Source organism: Aythya ferina (genome assembly GCF_964211825.1).
Source record: "Aythya ferina genome assembly, chromosome: 3".
NCBI lineage: Eukaryota > Metazoa > Chordata > Aves > Anseriformes > Anatidae > Aythya > Aythya ferina.
Window position 1 is genome coordinate 45,576,196 of NC_140298.1, and position 17,530 is coordinate 45,593,725.

Consider the following 17,530-nt stretch of genomic DNA (forward strand, 5'->3'; position numbering starts at 1 on the left):
CAATAAAATCAGAGGGAGCAAAGATGGGTGTCCAGAGTTGTCTCATGGAGAGCATGCACTGCAGGCTCTCTGCCTCTGTCCACAGGGGAGATTAATTTATTGAATCTTAATGAAAGACCAAGCTCTAATGACACTAACAATTTTATTAAAGTTACACATAGAAGTGATGGCATTATTTCTTAGCTGAAGAAACGTGTTGTGATCATACTGAAGACAGCATAAAACCTCCCATAACAGTGAAGACTTGATGTTCATTGCTCTAGTGCTGCTACCATGATGATGATGTCCATAGTGAAACAACCCCAGTTTTCTCAGCCCCCCCATTTTTTCAGATGCTCTCATTCCTTATCGCTTTTGTGGTGGTCCACCTTGGGCTTGCTTCAGTATCTCATGGACTGGAGAGCCCAGAACTGGACACAGCACTGAAGATGTCTCACTAGCCCTGAGTAGAAGGGAAGGATCATCCCCCACAACCTGTTGGCAATGCCTTTTTCCAATGCAGTCCTGGTCTGCTGTTGACTTATGTTGCTGAAAGGGTGCATTTATGGCTTATTTTCAACTTGTTCACCAGGACTGCTAGTCAGTGAATGACTTTAACTGTGAGTCCAGATTTTATGCTGCATGCTGATCTGAAACAGAGACCCATACAAGTCTTCCAGGGATCATGTGATTCTTTATCTAAATGTAGATACTGAGTGAGCTCAAATGCAGATCCTCATCTGATTACTGAGAAATGATGACCTTGCATACATCGTTACAAAATTACACTAGTGACATATTTAAGAAGCAAATTAATGGGCACTGTTCTCCTTCTCATTTTTGTTTCCTTAAGAATATACTATAAAGGCAATATAAGTTGTTTAACTCTTGTGTTGAAGGGGTTTTTGGATCTCCAAGACTTATTTTTTATGGAGGGTTTGATATGTAATAATTTTGAATTGATCTTAAATCACTTTTTTTTTTTTTTTTTTTTTTTTTATATATTTTGGGGGATTCATCCGCAGTGTCTAATTTTTTTTTTAAGCTAAACTGCTATTTGTTCTGGGATGAATATTGAACTCAGTTTATGCTCCGTTTTGTATCTAGTTATGTAGAAAATATCCTGGTGGAGGTGAAGGGTTATTTCACAACTGACTTTGTACTTTCTGCAGCTATTGTGAAGATGCTGGTGACATACGGTGAGTGACAACCTGTGTTAAAACACCTAGAGAATCCTTGATGGCTGACACATCCAGTTTCTCAAAAGCCTTGGTCTTGGAGAACCAAAAATGAATTCAGGGTGAATATGCACTGAGACGCTAATGAGGAAGTGTGATGGGTTCCTAGCTATGAAACAACATAGCTGGTAATTACAATTGGTGTCAGAATTTTCCTTGCCTCAGATTACAGCTGATGGTCACTCCTGCTGAAGTGTGACTTGTATGTGTGCTGGCCATGGTCATCTCAAGTGTTTAATGAATCACGACTTTGTTGTGGGAGTGATCTCACCTCTCTTCTTGATGATACAAAAAGTATTGCTGCAGTGGGATGGTGCAACTCACATAGTTCAGGGAAATTTTGTGCGTGAGGTTCTCCCCCACATTTTTTTTTTTTTACTCCAAAGTCAACATCAAAGCAATCTCAACTCTGATTCAATTAATCAGACAGGCACTCAGTATGTAGCAATATTTGCATTCTAAAGCTCTTATAATAATTTTCACAGACTGGACCATAGTAGTCATCACTGAGCAAATGTCATGCTGAATGGGGAAAAGAAATCCTACAACTGTATGCAAGTTGTCAAAGAGTTAGAATGCTTGATTTTGAACAAGGATTAAAAACAAACAAACAAACAAAAAAACTGTGGGAAAACTATTCCCTCGTGAAAATGAACCTGTCCCACAATGGCAGCTACCTGCCCAAGAATGTGTGTTAGCTGTGAGCTCCTTGTGTCATCAAGAATGCCGAGTCACTTGGAAATCCCTGGAATCAAGGATAAACTGTTTCTGTGATGTGTATGGTACCTCCTAGAGAGCTGTGGTGCTTTTTTTTTTTTTTTTTTTTTTTTTAAGTGGAAACAAACTACAATTTTACACATAGATGGCTGCAGCTGTAGGGTGAAGTCCATTATTCCTCATTACAGTGAACTGAAAAAGTCAATTGTTTATATTTTCCTCTAAAGTTCCTGCTGACTCCTGTTTGCTCTCATTAAAAGCATGTTGAAATACCAATTTTGTGTTGAAATACCCCTTCTTCCCCTGAATCTTCTTCTCTTCTTTACCTCCACTCACTACCTGTATATTCTTTTAGCTATTTCCAAGGTTTATGAATAACTTTCCCAAAAGAAAAAGTGATATGGCAAAGAATGAACGAAGGAAGACAAACATTGCTGATCTGGAAGAAAAGTTTTTCTCCAGCTGCTTAATTTCAGATATAAGATGGGGAAGGTAGCTCCACCAACTTTGACTAAAGTCTATTCTCAAATGTGTGTGCTAGACACAGAGTTATCCTGTTGTCATTGTAGGTATCAAGCTTCTGTTTCCAAGTACTTACATGCTTTAGGGTACAGTTTATTTTATTCAAGGACCTGCCTAGTTTTCCTTGTTGACTAGAAGGGGAATCATGGGTAATTAACTTGTCTGGCTACATTTGATCAAATGAGTCAAACCCAGAACTTGTACAAGTTTAAAGGGCTTGTAGTCAGTACTTGCACATGTATGTTACTCCTAGAATTTCACATGAGTTATATCATGTTGGGTGTTAGTGGCAAGTGAAATCTGTACTGTGTGGTTGCTCTGAACATGTTTGGAAATTAAGGGAAAAAGGTGTTCTTTGATCACCTGGATACTTAAGCAGATGTTTTATATAATTTAGCCAGTTACTTGTAACAGGTGTCAGGAAATTCACCTTGTATAAACACCTCTACAGAGGATGGAGGGTTACATCCACCCCAGAGAAGTGTGGAGCTGGAATATAAAATTTTGATGTCTAGGGTTGCAGGTGGGTGTTTTTACAGCACTGCCTGTGTGAAGTTAACTGCAAATTCCCAGGTATTCAAAACTGATTCAGTATCTGTACATAGGTTTTCATACCTAAGTTGCTTAAAGTAGGTAAAATGATCAAATGACCTCTTAGTAGTTACGTGAAGTTAAACCCTAAAGCTTTATAATTACCTTCCTTCTGGATGTGTGGAAGGAGCTTAGTAAACTGCAAATTCTAACTGTGTTCAGATCTGTGTCATTTGGAGTGGGCTTGGATTTCTTCATGGTTATTTCACTATTATTGTTTCTGTTTTGTAGCTGCTTTCTTCCCTTTTTAATTGCTGTTTGTGTGAAGTCAGTAATTAGCAGACTGATTACTGGGTTCTTTTAGTCTGGTGTAGGATTCTTTCTGTCACCAATCTGAAAAGAAAGAGGTGGGGGGTGGAAGCAGAGCATTCTGTGTACTAATGAGCAGTTGCATGTTTGATGGATGATTAAAATATTCTACCTTTTTATTGATGTCTTTTGTCATTTGTGGTGCCTTGAGGTTTAAACATGATATTAACGTATGCTTATTCATGTTTAAAAACCTGAATAGATAGCCCGCTCCTTTCATATGCTGCAGCAATCACACCCCTCACTTCTCGTGATCTGGAAGTCGAGGGAATCCTCAACATTTGCCAAGGTAAAACTTTCTTCTTTTTATTCTTTTTAGTTTGTTTCTCAGTTCTCATCTGCAGTGAGGAGATAAACCTGAAATACTTAATAGTACCTCTTACAGAAGAAAATATAAAAACAGAAGGAGTAATACATTACTGTTTAAAAAAAAATAAATCTTATTTCCAGGAATGTGCCTTATTTAATGTGTCTGGAATGCTTCCTGTTAAGCACTAATATGCTTGTTTAACGTATATTGTCTCACGTATCTCTTCTACAAAAAAAGAAAATAAATTTTGAGAGACCTCTTGTGCAGGTATCTATTACAGCAGCTTTTTAATATGATTTTCTGTTTTTCCTTTTTAAGGAGACTGAAGGATGTGAATCATCCTTCCTACAACAGGTGCTGATACACAGAAATTAAAAAGCAAAAGTGCCTTGGTTAGGTCACTGAGCCCTCTCTGGCTGTCACCTGAAAATTGTTTCTGCCTTATATTGGAAGAGTGTACCTGTTAATTTCCCCACCCTACAGGGTGTCTGAGGGCTGTTACAGCACAGGTCGTTAAAGGTGCAGAGTGCCCTGCTTGATGTGCTGCAGCTGTGGTCTTGAAGCTTACCTCGAGCACCCTGTCTAGCTGAATAGGGAGGTAATGCTAAGAGTGGTTTTACATGCTTTTAACTAAAAACAATCTATTTGAAATGCTTGGTCTCTTCATCTCCTTTCAAATCATCCTGGAAAGCTCCTTAGAAGGAGAGCAATGGGAGAAGGAAGGCTATTTTCTGTTCCTAAAAACAAAGCTTAACACTCCTCATACTCCTAGTGGTGGCGTTGCTGGCTAGGCTGGACACAGTGGGCCTCTGTGGCCTGATTTTTGCCCAGAGCCTGTCCTGCCACAGCCCTGCAGAGGGAGTTGATGGCAGAGGTGGGCTGAAGGAGTCTGAAGAGAAGCTTCCCTAGGGCAGCTTCCTTGGTCTGGCCTGCTTGTCAACATGCAGCTTGGTCTAAAAGTGGCCTTTGTTCCTTGGTGCTGGGAATGTCACCCCAGCAGGTAGGTGCTGGGTAAGCTGAGTCACCCTGAGATGTGTTTGGTGGTACAAGAAGGAACTCCCTGTCTAGGTTCTCCATAGGCGCACAAGTGACATTGTCTGCTCTAATTACTCTGTCCCTCACAGTGCAAGAGATCAAAGCCAAATAATTAGGCATGGTATGTGTAATGCTATGTAAAACTTCTAGTTGAAAACTGAAAGAGTACCCATTTTCTTTAAATTTGGTAGGGTTGCTGTAGACCTACACTAGAGGCACAGAGCACATCTTACATAGGGAATGAAGTATTTCAAGAGAGGAGGAGATAAGCCTTTGCTCTGGAGATATTATCAAATAGATCAGAAATATCTGGTCTCTGGAGTAAACTAAGCTCTTTTGAGTGGGCTGTGATGTCAACATCAGGACAGCTGTGTAAAATGGAGCTTTGATCCAGATGAGTGATGGAAACAGTGAAAATATGCTATAGCAATGGCTGGACACATTGCAAGCAGTGCGGAAGGTAGTGAGCAGCAGCAGGTCTTGAACATGGTGAATTTTTAAGCCATTTTTGTGGAAGGCCATGAAAGAAGACAGTAATCTCCTAAACTGGGCGGCTCTGGTCAGTGCTAGCAGCAATGCACACCATTATTCCCTGAAGCGAGTAAAAGACCTTGATGATTTTTGCTGATGTAAGGCCTGTTTGCTAAGGCAAAGTTATGTAAAGCTGCTCACCTCTTTCCCAATCACCGATTGTTTTGTTGTTGTTACAGTGGGAGGAAGGACACAGCATTGCTGTAGCCTTCCTGTTGCTTCCATCACTGTTTTTGATATTTTGTGTAGCAGTCCTATTACCAGTGTGATGGAAAAGAAATAGGAACAAAGCATCAAATGTTTAGTGCTGTCTTCTTCAGGACTTGCAGGATGTTAACACTGCCTTTGCTGTGCTAACCTCATAACTTGAGTGTGAGCAAGAAGCAAGTGGAGGTGTTTCAGTTTGCCTCTTTGACATTTAGTCCAAGTGCCCTTGATCTTGTGGGCCCTGTATTGGTTGGGGAAACTGTTGTGCAGGTCAGCACAATGACGATAGAGAGGGAGACATAAGTAGTACTAATATCATATGGTAACTTATTACTTCATTGCAATCTACTTATAAAACTTCAAATGGTGGAAGGGAGCAAAGGACAATGACTTAACACCTCGCTTCCACTTCTCTGCAATGATCTAGTGGTATATTATATATCTTTTAAAGTTGCTGTTAGTCTCAAATTTTACGTCTTGATGGGAAGTGATTTATAGCTCTGTTATGGGCATGTTGTGGATCCTTCTAAACTAGACACCTGTTGCACAGTTTTACACGGTCTTCTGGGTCTCCAGATACTAAAAGTTTCTTCTCAGTCATCTTCAGTGAATTGTCGCAAGTCTTGTGGATGGATAATCTGTGAACAACAGGAACATACATAGGTATCTGTATAATGCATTTCATTTTAGCACCAGGGTTACGTTTTATAAGCTTGATCTTTTCTGCTAGCAGCAGCAGTTCTCTTTTTCAGATCAATATTACATCATAGGATATATACTTAAGTCAAGAAGCTCAGGATACTGCAGTGTCTTGCATTATTCAAAAGTGTGTCACAAAATAAATGTGTTAACTATTGAGTAAATTAAATGACATGCACAACTATGAACAACTTCATGCTAATGGCATTACCACTGTCTCTTCCTATTAGTATTTGGGCCAGATATGCCATCCATTTTTGGACGCAGTTTTTGTAGAAGACATTAAAACGAGAATAGAGGATGAGTGCTCCAGCTTCAGTTGATGACATGCTGAGGATTGTAAGAGGGGTTGATGTTAATGCCCATACTAGTATTGGTTGGTCAGCATCTGTGCTTAGTTATTTCCCCCCCCCCCCCCTTTCTTCCTATCCACAGTGTATTGCCTAGGAAGCAGAATGTTTCCTCTTGGATTCCTGCTGTAGTAATTATTCAGCTCCCAGAGTAAGCATTTAAGTTCATGTGTTGCTCTGAGCTGCTCCTGTGATCTAGCTTCCATGATTCATACTCATGCTTGCCAACTGGAGTTAGTGTAAGGCTTAATTAAATGTGTAAAACATTTTGAACTTACTGAGTCATTTTTCCTGAAATATGGTTTGTCATGCTGTGTGTAAGCTGGCAGACTTGCACACCTCTTTGGTCCTCAGAGCCAGCTTTTGAATAAATAACTGGTGCTGGGAGGGTTGGTGTACGTACTGTTTATAGTCAACCTTGAAGTAACTGCATTAAAAAGAATATTTAATAACAAAAAAATGCCTAAGACTAATGGGTATATACTCAGTTTGCAAGTGAAAAATGTGTGCTTTTTTGTTTCCTTCATGCTCATCACAGAATTTGAAAACCCTGGAGGCTGCGTTGTCTAGCTAAAGCTGATGTAATCCTGTTGATGAAGAAACCAGGCAGAATCCAGCTGCCCTTCCTGGAGCTATGCAGTCTCTCTAGGTTTGAAGCAGAAATTTGAAAACTATCTGCATTTTAGGCAGACAAGCAGGTGTCCTCATGGAGATCAGCTGGGAGTCACTCAAATACTGTGTGACTCCTGGATCCTCACTTCGACTTCCCTGATACTTCAGTTCTGCAGTGAATACTTTTTAAAATGTAGCATTTAAAACAAAATTGAATATTTTAAGCTGTAACTGTGGTGAAAACCAGCTAGAATATCTGAACTGGAAAAGAAGAAATTTAAGTTCAGCTTCCATATAGACTAACTGTTTAACTGGCTGATGAATCACTGTTGTGACTGCATAAGGCAATAGGAAATTATTCTTGTTCTTCCATGCTTTTACCAGTTTCTTCTATTCTTTCTTCTAATGGTTGTCTTTAAAGCACTATAATTTGTCATATCAGCTTCGGGAGAAAACGAGACAATTTGACCAAGGCTCTTCAACAAACCTGACACTTGCATTCAATTCCAATTTTTGTGGACTGGAAGTATGCTGTAGGGACCTGAGATTTTTAGTTTTTACCTTTTCTGGTACTTTAGTTATGTTTAGTTATATCTGCCAGTTAAGTTTTGTACGCTGTGCTATGGCTATAAGTACAGAATAGATAGGCATGGCATTTGCATTGCTTCTCTTGCCTGTGGAATGTTTCATCTTCACAGTATTCGCTTTTCAGAAAACTTGGAGCCATGGGCAGTGCTTGCTATGTGTGTAAAATGACATGGATTTGACTTGGACTGTAACATGGATTAGTTTGCCAGGTCTGATGCTGGTACTATGGTGGGTCTTGCATGGTGGTGTTAAGAGGACAGCCACAGGATGTTTTCTTGAGAAATCCATCCATCCATCTATCCATCCATCCCCTCTGTCTGGAGCTGAAGATCCTTCTGGCTGCTGCAGAATGAATTGAAGTAGGCTTAAACAGAAACGTTTTCTGTATTTCTTCTGTGTTGTTGTTTGCCTGTGAAGGCCTATATCTAGTATCTGTTCTATAAATATTTCTACTTTTTTTGTTTGTTTGTTTGCCTTCAAGACATTACAACTACATCATGGTATTTAGATTGCTGTCTTGGTGGCCTTTAAAAGTGCATTGCAAGCATACTTCTGACAGCAAAAGGAAGACAAGAATGTTACTATTTGGTGATCTAAACAGCTGTAAATATTAGTGAACACTTGTGAACCTCCTTTCTAACAGGTTTTGCTTATGACACAGTTATGAATGCGGAGTCAAGGTACTTCTGGAGTACCAAGTCAATTTTTTTTAGCTGTTGTTATTAAGGGTGGGGGGGTGGGAGAGGTTGTTCAGCTATGACAATCTACTGAACCTCCTTAAATGTGATAATTTATTCCTGGCACAATAATCCTCATTCTTGCTGAAGGTTTTAGCCCTCAGCTTTGCTGATATAAGTAAAGGCATAGCTGGCTTTTCTAAATCAGACTGGCCAGCAGGAAACATGCAGAACAAATGTTTACAGGATACTTATGCAGGTTAACTTAAGCAGAACTTCTGATCCTTTCTGCTGAGCAGAGGCAGAGTATCCCAGTGGTATAGCTGGAGCGAGATCAGGGCCTGGTTCTGTAGGAGGAATGGGCCATTAAAGTACTGCTTTCCCTAGCTTACCCTCCTGCCCCTTTCATTCTCCTTTAATGTAGACATGCTCCACACATGAACAGTTGGAGGAACTTCTCTGCGAGCAATGCAGCGTGGTCTTGTGTCTCCAGCTGACAGCTTGGGAACATTTAATGACACCATAAATGCTGCACAAGGCAGATGCTGACTGCAGGAGCAGCAGTGTAGGCTGTTTCCCTAGCTGTCTGGGTATAATGATTTGTGCCATTTTGAAGAGTAAATCTAACCCAGATTAGGGTGTTCCTTTGTGTTAATTAAAGGCTTTCTGGAGTATGGTGAGCACCTGCAAATCCTGTTCACTTTGCAGTGGAGAATACAGGCACCGGATGCCTCCTGTGGCATTGCAGGGTGGATCTCCTTGCTTATAGTCTGGCAGGAGAGAGAAGGAAAACAAAAATGCTTTAGCTTTTTAGTAGCTGGACAGGGGAGTTTCTCTGGGCCTGAACAGCTGACTTCCTTACAATGAACGTGGCTGAACACTGTTCTGCAGCTTAAAGGGAGAGATACTACTGTCCTCTGTGTGAAGACAACAGGCCTGCCTGAGAGGCTAGGGTTTTACCAGGTAGATTTGAGGAACAAGTTTTTTCTTCCCATCAGATCAAAAATAATTGTCCTTATGAGCTTAGAAGTCAAGGGAGGAGTACTGCAGAGTCAGGTGACTGATCTGGGCATCCAAGTCTCTCTGTGCATTGTATATGCAAAGTTATTGTCATAAACAGATCTTCAAGACTGAAACAATTGTTTCTCCTTGTTGCTGAGATATTTTGATCTCATATAGTGCAAAATAAATAGTGGACTAAATTTGTTAAAGCGGAAGCAGGAGAGCTTCCTGTGTGACTTCTCTAATAGTTATTTAAAAAAAAAAAAAAAAGGATGTGGGAGGTCAGGATCAGCTTTATTCTCTGCATGAAGAAAGGGAATAACTCACTCCCCAGATGTGTGTATTTCAGGGGCTGAGTGCTCTCTGCTGCAAGAGACACTGTTTAGCCTGTTCAGGTTAATATAAGTATTCAACGACAGAAAATGGTACCAACTGCATACAATAGTATTAAAGCATCTGTTTTGGTTATTTTTTTTTTCTAATTTTTTGGCTAATTTGAAGAATAAGTCTGAGGCAGCTCAAAGGCGACAGTACTCTGGGACTCAGGTTTCTGTGCTCATGGGAGATACTGGCTTTAAAACCACTATCATCATGTATTGCTGTGATGTAATAGTTTCACTGGGCTACACTTCCTTGTTTTGATCGGTAGATGGGACTTTTAAATCTGTTTTGTTTTAAGCAAAAGTATTTATTTTAATATAAGGTTGATTAGAGGGATTCAGACGTTCTTACTAAAACCAACGAGGATTTTATCATGTCAAACCTGGAAGCGTCCATAGACAAAGTGCCAACTGAACCAATAAGCCTGTTGGATACCTCCATCTGTGATGTGGAAAGTGTTGCTTATCCAGTCCTGTGTCTATTAATTCAGGTGATGCTGTTTGGGTGGCAGGGACACGATATGATCTATGCCCTGTGTCTCTTAAAGTTGATTTAATATATCACACTTTTGAAAAATGAGTGCCAAAATTATTTCAGAGAACACAATGTGCATCTCTTTACCAGGTGCCACTCAGTAGCAGGCTGTGGTGTCTCTGCATTTGTGAGACGGTAGGTGCAGTACCAGGTAGGGGATGGCAGCATGAGCTTTAGCTACTAAATGTATTGTCAGTGTCTGAAGAGCCTGACCCATGCTGTTTTGGCTGCATTGTTATATTGTGCTGGACTAGCTAGGCTGAATCAAGCAAATAAATGGCAGACGCATCTTCTGACTGCAGTGTGACCATATGCGGTCTGTTGCCATGGGGACAAAAATAATTCTGATTTGCAGACTTGTACTGGAAGCTCCTGTACGCTGAGATGGCATGGCCTGTGAGCAAGCAATTATGCAGCAGTTTTCTCTTGAAGGCTGCAGCTGATAGATTCTGAATTTAATCTGTGCTAAACACTAAGTTTTCACTTGATAAATCTTCAGCATATTCCTGGGGAGACAATGCTTAGGATTGCACTGATAATACAGTCCCAACAGTAATTGGGGCCAGCTTCAGTCAGACCTGAAAAAGGGGGTCACACCTTAGATGGATTTGTGTTCTCAGAAGTTTTGGCTAAGTCAGCAGATGAGTAGAGATGAGACTGAGAATGGCACCCTTCCAAGGGAAGAAACAGCAGAGGGCTATCTGATGAGTTAGCAAGCAGGCTTCCTAGCCTGCCTCTGTCCTTGTCCAAACAGGGGAAGGGGCAGACAGGAGCCTAAGGGACAGCAGCCATCAATCTGTGCAAAACCAGGCTCTGCCAGCTCTGCTTCTTAGTGAACACCTCTGATTTACTGTTCTTTCTGGGAATGTTGTTCCCCCCAAAATAGGTATTGAAAGTGTGCCAGCTTCTTTGTTTCCCTACAGAAACTGGACTGTACTGTTTCGTGGCCACACACTGACTTGGTTTTAAACCTTGATTTCATCTAGTTATGAGACTAGATCAGCTTTGAGGGAGAATGCACTTTAAGGACAAAGCATGCTATTTCTCAGCACGTGTCTGTGAGAGCAAAGAGCAGATTTTATTCTTGTTAGTGCTATACAAACATGAACCCCATTTGTCTGGGAGTGAAACACTGTGCAGCACTTCCTAAATACCCATCTTCAGCGTGTGCTTGGCTGGCTTCAGCCGTGCTATCCTGAAAGCAATGCTGACATCTAGTGAGGCTCAACTCAAGCTGCGCTGTAGCTGCACAGCCCTTGCAGTCGGCTTCCGAAGCTCCTCCTATCGAGTTCAGTTTCTTTAATTTTAATATATCACAGTGCCTCTGGTGCTTGGGAATTTTTCAGTTCAGACACTGGGCAGCTCACATGTGCCTCACTCCTCTTTCTGGCCTCTGGCAGAACTGTTGCTGTAGTGAGTGGTGTGTCCTCAGGAGCCTGATGTTTTGGGAAGCGTGGTCCCTTGCTGCTTGTGGTGACTTCCTTCTCTGGATGGTGGGGTTACGGTGATCAAGGACATATTTCCACATCATGCTAGACAGGCAGCCATCCCTCTAGTGTCTTCTTGTGTTGGCACAGCCTCAGTAACATTATTGTCACCCTTTGGATATTGATATGATGCTTGTGCTGCTGACAGTAATGCGGTTCTGTGCCTTTTGGTTAGTGCTTGCTGGGATGCCTTATGTCCTTGACATAGGAAAGCAGGTTCTGGGGAGCTGAAACAAACCACTGAAGCAGGGTGAAACTTCAGTATGGCAAGTAAGTATTTCTGACCTTGAAGTTAAGCTACAGCACGGATTGTAGCAGAGCTCCCAAGTATATTTTGTATGAACACATTTTAAACTGCTTTGTGTGATATGCATCATGTATCCTTATACCCTGAGGAACTCCATGTGGTATAAGTGTGGGAGATAACACTGAGTGCTTCTTAGACAGTAAATAACATAGCTACAAGACTCCATCATAATTCTCTGCACAGCCATATCCAAGCTAAGTGTAAAACACAAAATAAAAACAAACTCTCCCATTGAAAATCTACCAAATCCTGCTCCCTGGACCATAATCACTTCTGGATACAGTCTGAGCCCAGTCTAACTTGGAAGTGGTTTCTGCTCGTGTCAGGATGTTGGTCTAGGTGACCTCTAGAGGTCTCTTCCAGCCTAAATTATTCTAAGGATCAGGATTTTAGCTTTATTATATTATTTCCCCTCCTGTTATGGCATTATAGATGAGGAAAGATCCATTCTGTGTTTCTTTCTCAATCCCAGTCTGCCATTTTAATGGAAGGTGCAGAAGTGCTTGTTGTTTGCTAACAAAATAAACAGCACACCAACTCTAGGCCTGTGCTGGAAGCAGTTGCAGGGATACAGCAGTGCTGCAGGCCATGGCAACTGGTGCAGTAGGAGGCTGGCACTGGGCAGCTTGGATACAGTGATCAGTTTAAATCTGTCAGGGTTTCAGTGCTGTTTGGGTTACTGTACCTTTCTGGGTGGCATGCATTAATAATGGTGTCACAGAGCTCAGTTTGGGCCAATCTAAAGCAGGGCTGTAATGACATGTTTTGGTATTTGTGGTATATGCGTTTATCTTGCTCTTTAATTGCAAGTGCCTTGAATGTGTAGCTGTGACCTTTAGCTAGAGCAATGAAATCATTCAGGGGTAAATGAGTATAATTGTTGAGCTTGCAGTAACTTCATCCAACAGTAGAGGTCTGCCTTGTTTAGAAAACATGCAATTTTATCAGTTAAGAATAGATCAGCATTGGGAAAATCAAAGTAGCTCTTCAGTCTTTTCTCATTTCATTTCTTTGAATGCTGATTTTAAAAACTTCTATGATGATGATACGGGCTGACCTGAAAGTGCTGCCTGTTGTTTAATGAATCATATTAGTCAGTAGTTTGGGAAACACTGCCAGATGGTGCAAGGAGCCAGGACAGGCAGCTCTTAGCCAGGGCTTCAGGTAGGTGCAAGTGGATGAAAGTGAATGGCTCACCTTAGACATGAATTTATAAGGCAGATCACATCTATTTCTTCTAACATAAAAAAAATAATAAAAATGATGGCAGATATTTTTAATTCAACCCACATCAGCTCTAAGTATTCTTTGTATTTGGTTGATCTGTTATGTCTGTAAGTGGAGGAACTCTGGGCAGTTTAGAATATTTTCCAGAAGCTGCTAAAAAGCATAGGACTCCGATGTGTTTTTCCTCCTCCCCCCCTTCCTCCTTTCCTCCTTTCCTGTTACTTATGGCTCATACCTTCTCTAGTTCTGGCATTGTTATCTATTAAAATACATTTTTTTCATTTTTTAGCCATTTATTTATACTATTGTAGTATGACTATTTCCCTTTAAGGTGTGATGCTGTGTTGCACTGAGCCATCAAAGGTTTATTTTTGGTTTTGTTGAATCTGAGTGACCTCAGCCCAAACACACAATCTGTCATTTGACTCAAAGTTATGATAGCTCCTGCTAATAGTCTTGCAAGTAAAGCATCCTACAGCTTGGCTAGCAATACAATGTACAGATGGTTCTCCTGTTCTCTCTATCCAAACCTAACATGTGTTTTGCTCCTGATCAATATTGATTTCAAAATCCTGTTTTCAAATCCATTCTTAATTTTGCAAAAATGTTTGTGGAGGGGCAGGATTTCTTATGTAAGGCCATAGGTTGCAGATGGATGGGTCTCTCCCGTTTGCTCTGTTTGCTCTGCAATGGCAGTTCTTTGGATACATGTTAGCTCAAAAATTTTGAAAAGCAAAGACAGAGCAAAAATATATTTAAAAAAAAATGTGTATCTGAAAATTATCACTTTCAGCTGAACGTGACTGGTTCTTGCTGTGTAGTGTGAATACAATGCTGTATTAGTTGATCTGTAGTCAAGCAGATCTTGAAGTTGCCTAAATCAAACTGCATCTTATTGTATTGTTCTATTCCAAATTTTTGTATTAACTGTATGTTTTAAATATAACTTCAGAAACATCCAGTATGGATGGCATTTCTGCTGCCTTGTCCTTGTTGCCTTTATAACTTTAGAGATTTGTTCCTCTTTAGGGGGAGAGGAGGAATGATACAAAATAGGAGAAGATGTGAAACAGGTTAATATATAAGAAACTCCCATTTTCTTCAGGTAACTTTGTTTACATAGTAAGGTTTGTTTTGCTGTAGGATGTGATCCACTGCTGAAATCCCTTATAACAGAGTATAATTGTGCTACCCTACGTGAGACAATGAGAAGATAACAAAGGCTATGGGGCCTTTTTATCTGGCCAAAAAACTTGCACAGCGTCATTGCAACATGATATGCTGCATTCCTATTTCCAGTACTTTGAGGTTATGTCACAACAAAAGAATAAGGATTTTTTAAATCAGGAGAGGAAAGAGTGCTGAGGGTGAATAGAAGAAGCTTTTAAAACATCAGCTGCTTAATTAGTTCTAGAAATTCCTTCTAAAATGTTTAACAGTATGCAGGTACAGCCTTGTCGTGCCAGGTTTTGTGCCAGTGTGTGTGCCTTTGGGAGGTGCAAAACGCAGACTGGAGCACAATGGTATTCCCCTTGCAGCCCTCCTCCTGCTTGCACAGCATATGGGAGGCACTGGGGACAGAGGTAAGCGAAGAGGCTACAACAGTGGAGCTGTGTCATTGTGCTGGTTTCTCCTCATTTGAAATCCTGTGCTCAGTTCCCTTAATTTCACCTTTGAAAAACCTAGTGGAACGTGATTTTTGAGACTAAACAGGTGGTGAATATGATTAGAGGAATGGACAGGAATTTGTATGAGAAGGTGGGAAGAATATTAGATCCCTTTTGTTAAAGGTGAGAAAAAAATAAGATACAGTTTGGTTTTGCTTTGTTCTGTTGAGTATGTACTGATCAATGAAAATCAAATTAGAGGCAGTTTAAAACTTTCTTGTTTTCTAGACAAGCATCTGAAGTGTGCAAAAATTGCTTGTAACATTGAATATTAGACTCAGATGGAATCTAATAAATGAAGAGAATAGAATTATGCTTTTTTTTTTTTTTTTTTTTTTTCCTCTCCCTTGAAGGGAAGATGTGACACATTTCCAGTTGTGGGCTCTCTTCTCTGAAGTCTATGGCCAAGACGATGCATTAATTATCTGTTTTGATGTGCTCTATAGCTATGAGCAAGGCATAAAGGTCATGGATAGAATAAATTGTTACTGTAGCTCTGATGAAGTCTGCATTCTTAGATCATCTATATTCTTAGAGTAACTAAGCTGTCTAAAAAGATGTACAAGAAGTAAATGCTTGTTAGAGCACACTAAATACGTGCTGAGATGCAAGTCAGAGTATATAAGGCATTTACTTTTGGCAATAGGCTTTCCTATTTCACAATAAGGAATTAATTTACAGTGTGAATTCATCCCTATAGTGATTATTGTAGTAAGAACAGTATATGGTATAAAAGCTAACGTAGTCTCATACCAGTTTAAGCACTTGGATTATTCACTTGGATCTATTCTGCCTACTGTCAAAGTCAGGAGAAGCTGAAAAATGTGGTCAAAATCTGTCTTTCTACAGCTGCTGGAAGTGTTAGAGTTTGTAGCCCAACAACAACTTACTGACATAGCATATTCCAGATTTGTCTCTCTATATTACGTCTACCACAAAGACATGAAAAAACAGCTCAGAGCACAAAACCCCTGTGCAGTTCCAGTTTGCAGCCAGAACTGAATGAATGATCAGTTACACCTGTGGAAGTTTGTCTTTTTTTTTTTTTTTTTTTGCATTGATTTGCATTCAGAAGGACTTAATGAAAAACATTTTTGAAGGCTTCCCTTTTCCCCATCGCCCCCCCCCCCCCCCCCCCCCCCCCCCCAGCAATCCCTTCAGGATGACATGGAACAATTTATACCTAAAACTTGAATTTGAAAGGAGAATTTTGAAGATTTGAATTTGTGCCAAGCTTTGTGTCTGAAATCAGAACCAGCGTGCCTATGGTAAGGTTGTGGTTTGACCTTGTATTTGAATGTTTTTGTGGTGTCCCCTTGCACCAGGTGCTTTCAACACAACTCATTTGGGGCTAAATTACTGTCATTATTTTTTTTTTTTCTCTTTTGAAGGCAGAATAAAACCCTTAAAACCTTGGCCATGATTTCATAAGCTTTCGAGTATAAGAAATTTCAAGAAATATATGCTTCTCCTTTTTAAGAAATTGTTTTAATTTCCCTGCACAAAACTTCACCTTAGAAGTTCTACAGGCTATGCAGATTTTGCTTTTCCTTTTTTACTCGCAAAATTAACTCTTCTGGGTGTGAGGATCATGCAGCTATTTCTTGATTGAGAACATGCCAAAGCATTACCCCTGGATCCTTAGGGCAGTAGAGAAACTGGAGCTCCTTCACGGGACGCACTCTTACCTCATTTCTTTTACTGTGTACAACGCTGCAGTCCATATTGGACACTCAGAAAACTGGGAAGGTACAAGGGGAAGGTGGCTTGCTTGAGAGCTGTTTCAGAGACTTGAGCAGGATCTGTCAGGCAGTGATGCTTGCTGGTTAGAACAAGGGGGGGAAATCACATCTCAATGCTTTTGCCTTTAATGGGCACTGCCAAGCCACTGTGGATCTAGCATCAATTATTTTTTTGTGGAGGAGTTCTGTTTTTCAAGGTTAACACTTGATTTGCTACCAGGTGTGTAATGCTACCCAGAACACAGGTGGTGTCTACTGCTTCTGCTTTCTCATTGTTCCCTCAGGGTGGCTCTAGAGGAGCTGGAATTGATGCCTCAGAGCAGAGGAAGGAAAAAGGAAGGGTGTCTTATACTTCCAGATTTTTTTGAGAAGTGGGATGTGAAAAAATTTCCTGCAATAAAATCTTCCAGATCAAATGTAGTCAGTCTGTTTTTAAATGCCTATTTCAAAAAGCCTGAAAACAGTCATGCTGGCATCTTACTTGCTCTAATCTAGCAATCACTGATAAGAACATCAGTTCCTTTGCTGTGCAACTTCCATTATCTTCAACAGATTTATACTAGCCAGTTGTCCTGAGGGTAAGATATTTTTTTTTCACCATAGAGGAAAGAATTCACCTCTTTCTGTGTATTGACCTCTAAAAATTAACGGGGGAAAATGGGACAAAAGTTCTAGTTCTGTTGTTTTGAACATGTGGATCTATAGCACCATGAGTGAAGACATTTTGATACCGGGGCAGGATGTATGGCCATAGCTGTCATGCTACCCATTTCTAAACACAAATATTTTGGAACTCAATCCAATGTTTATTAATTGAT

General features: G+C 40.4%; 1 protein-coding gene across 7 annotated transcripts in view; it reads left to right on the top strand.

The window, feature by feature from the left end:
• RPS6KA2 (ribosomal protein S6 kinase A2) overlaps positions 1 to 17,530 on the top strand; it is a 303,450-nt gene that overhangs the window by 16,469 nt on the left and 269,451 nt on the right. For 4 of the 7 annotated variants that reach the window (XM_084513721.1, XM_084513720.1, XM_084513717.1 and 1 more), the window contains one exon: positions 3,559 to 3,645. The exons of 2 other annotated variants lie outside the window; for them this stretch is intronic. In XM_084513721.1, the coding sequence (XP_084369847.1) occupies positions 3,577 to 3,645 (69 nt within the window). In that variant the 5' untranslated portion in view covers positions 3,559 to 3,576. Of the gene's footprint in view, positions 1 to 2,883; positions 2,980 to 3,558; positions 3,646 to 17,530 lie in introns of those variants that run through there. One more of the 7 variants, XM_084513722.1, reaches the window with a different exon arrangement.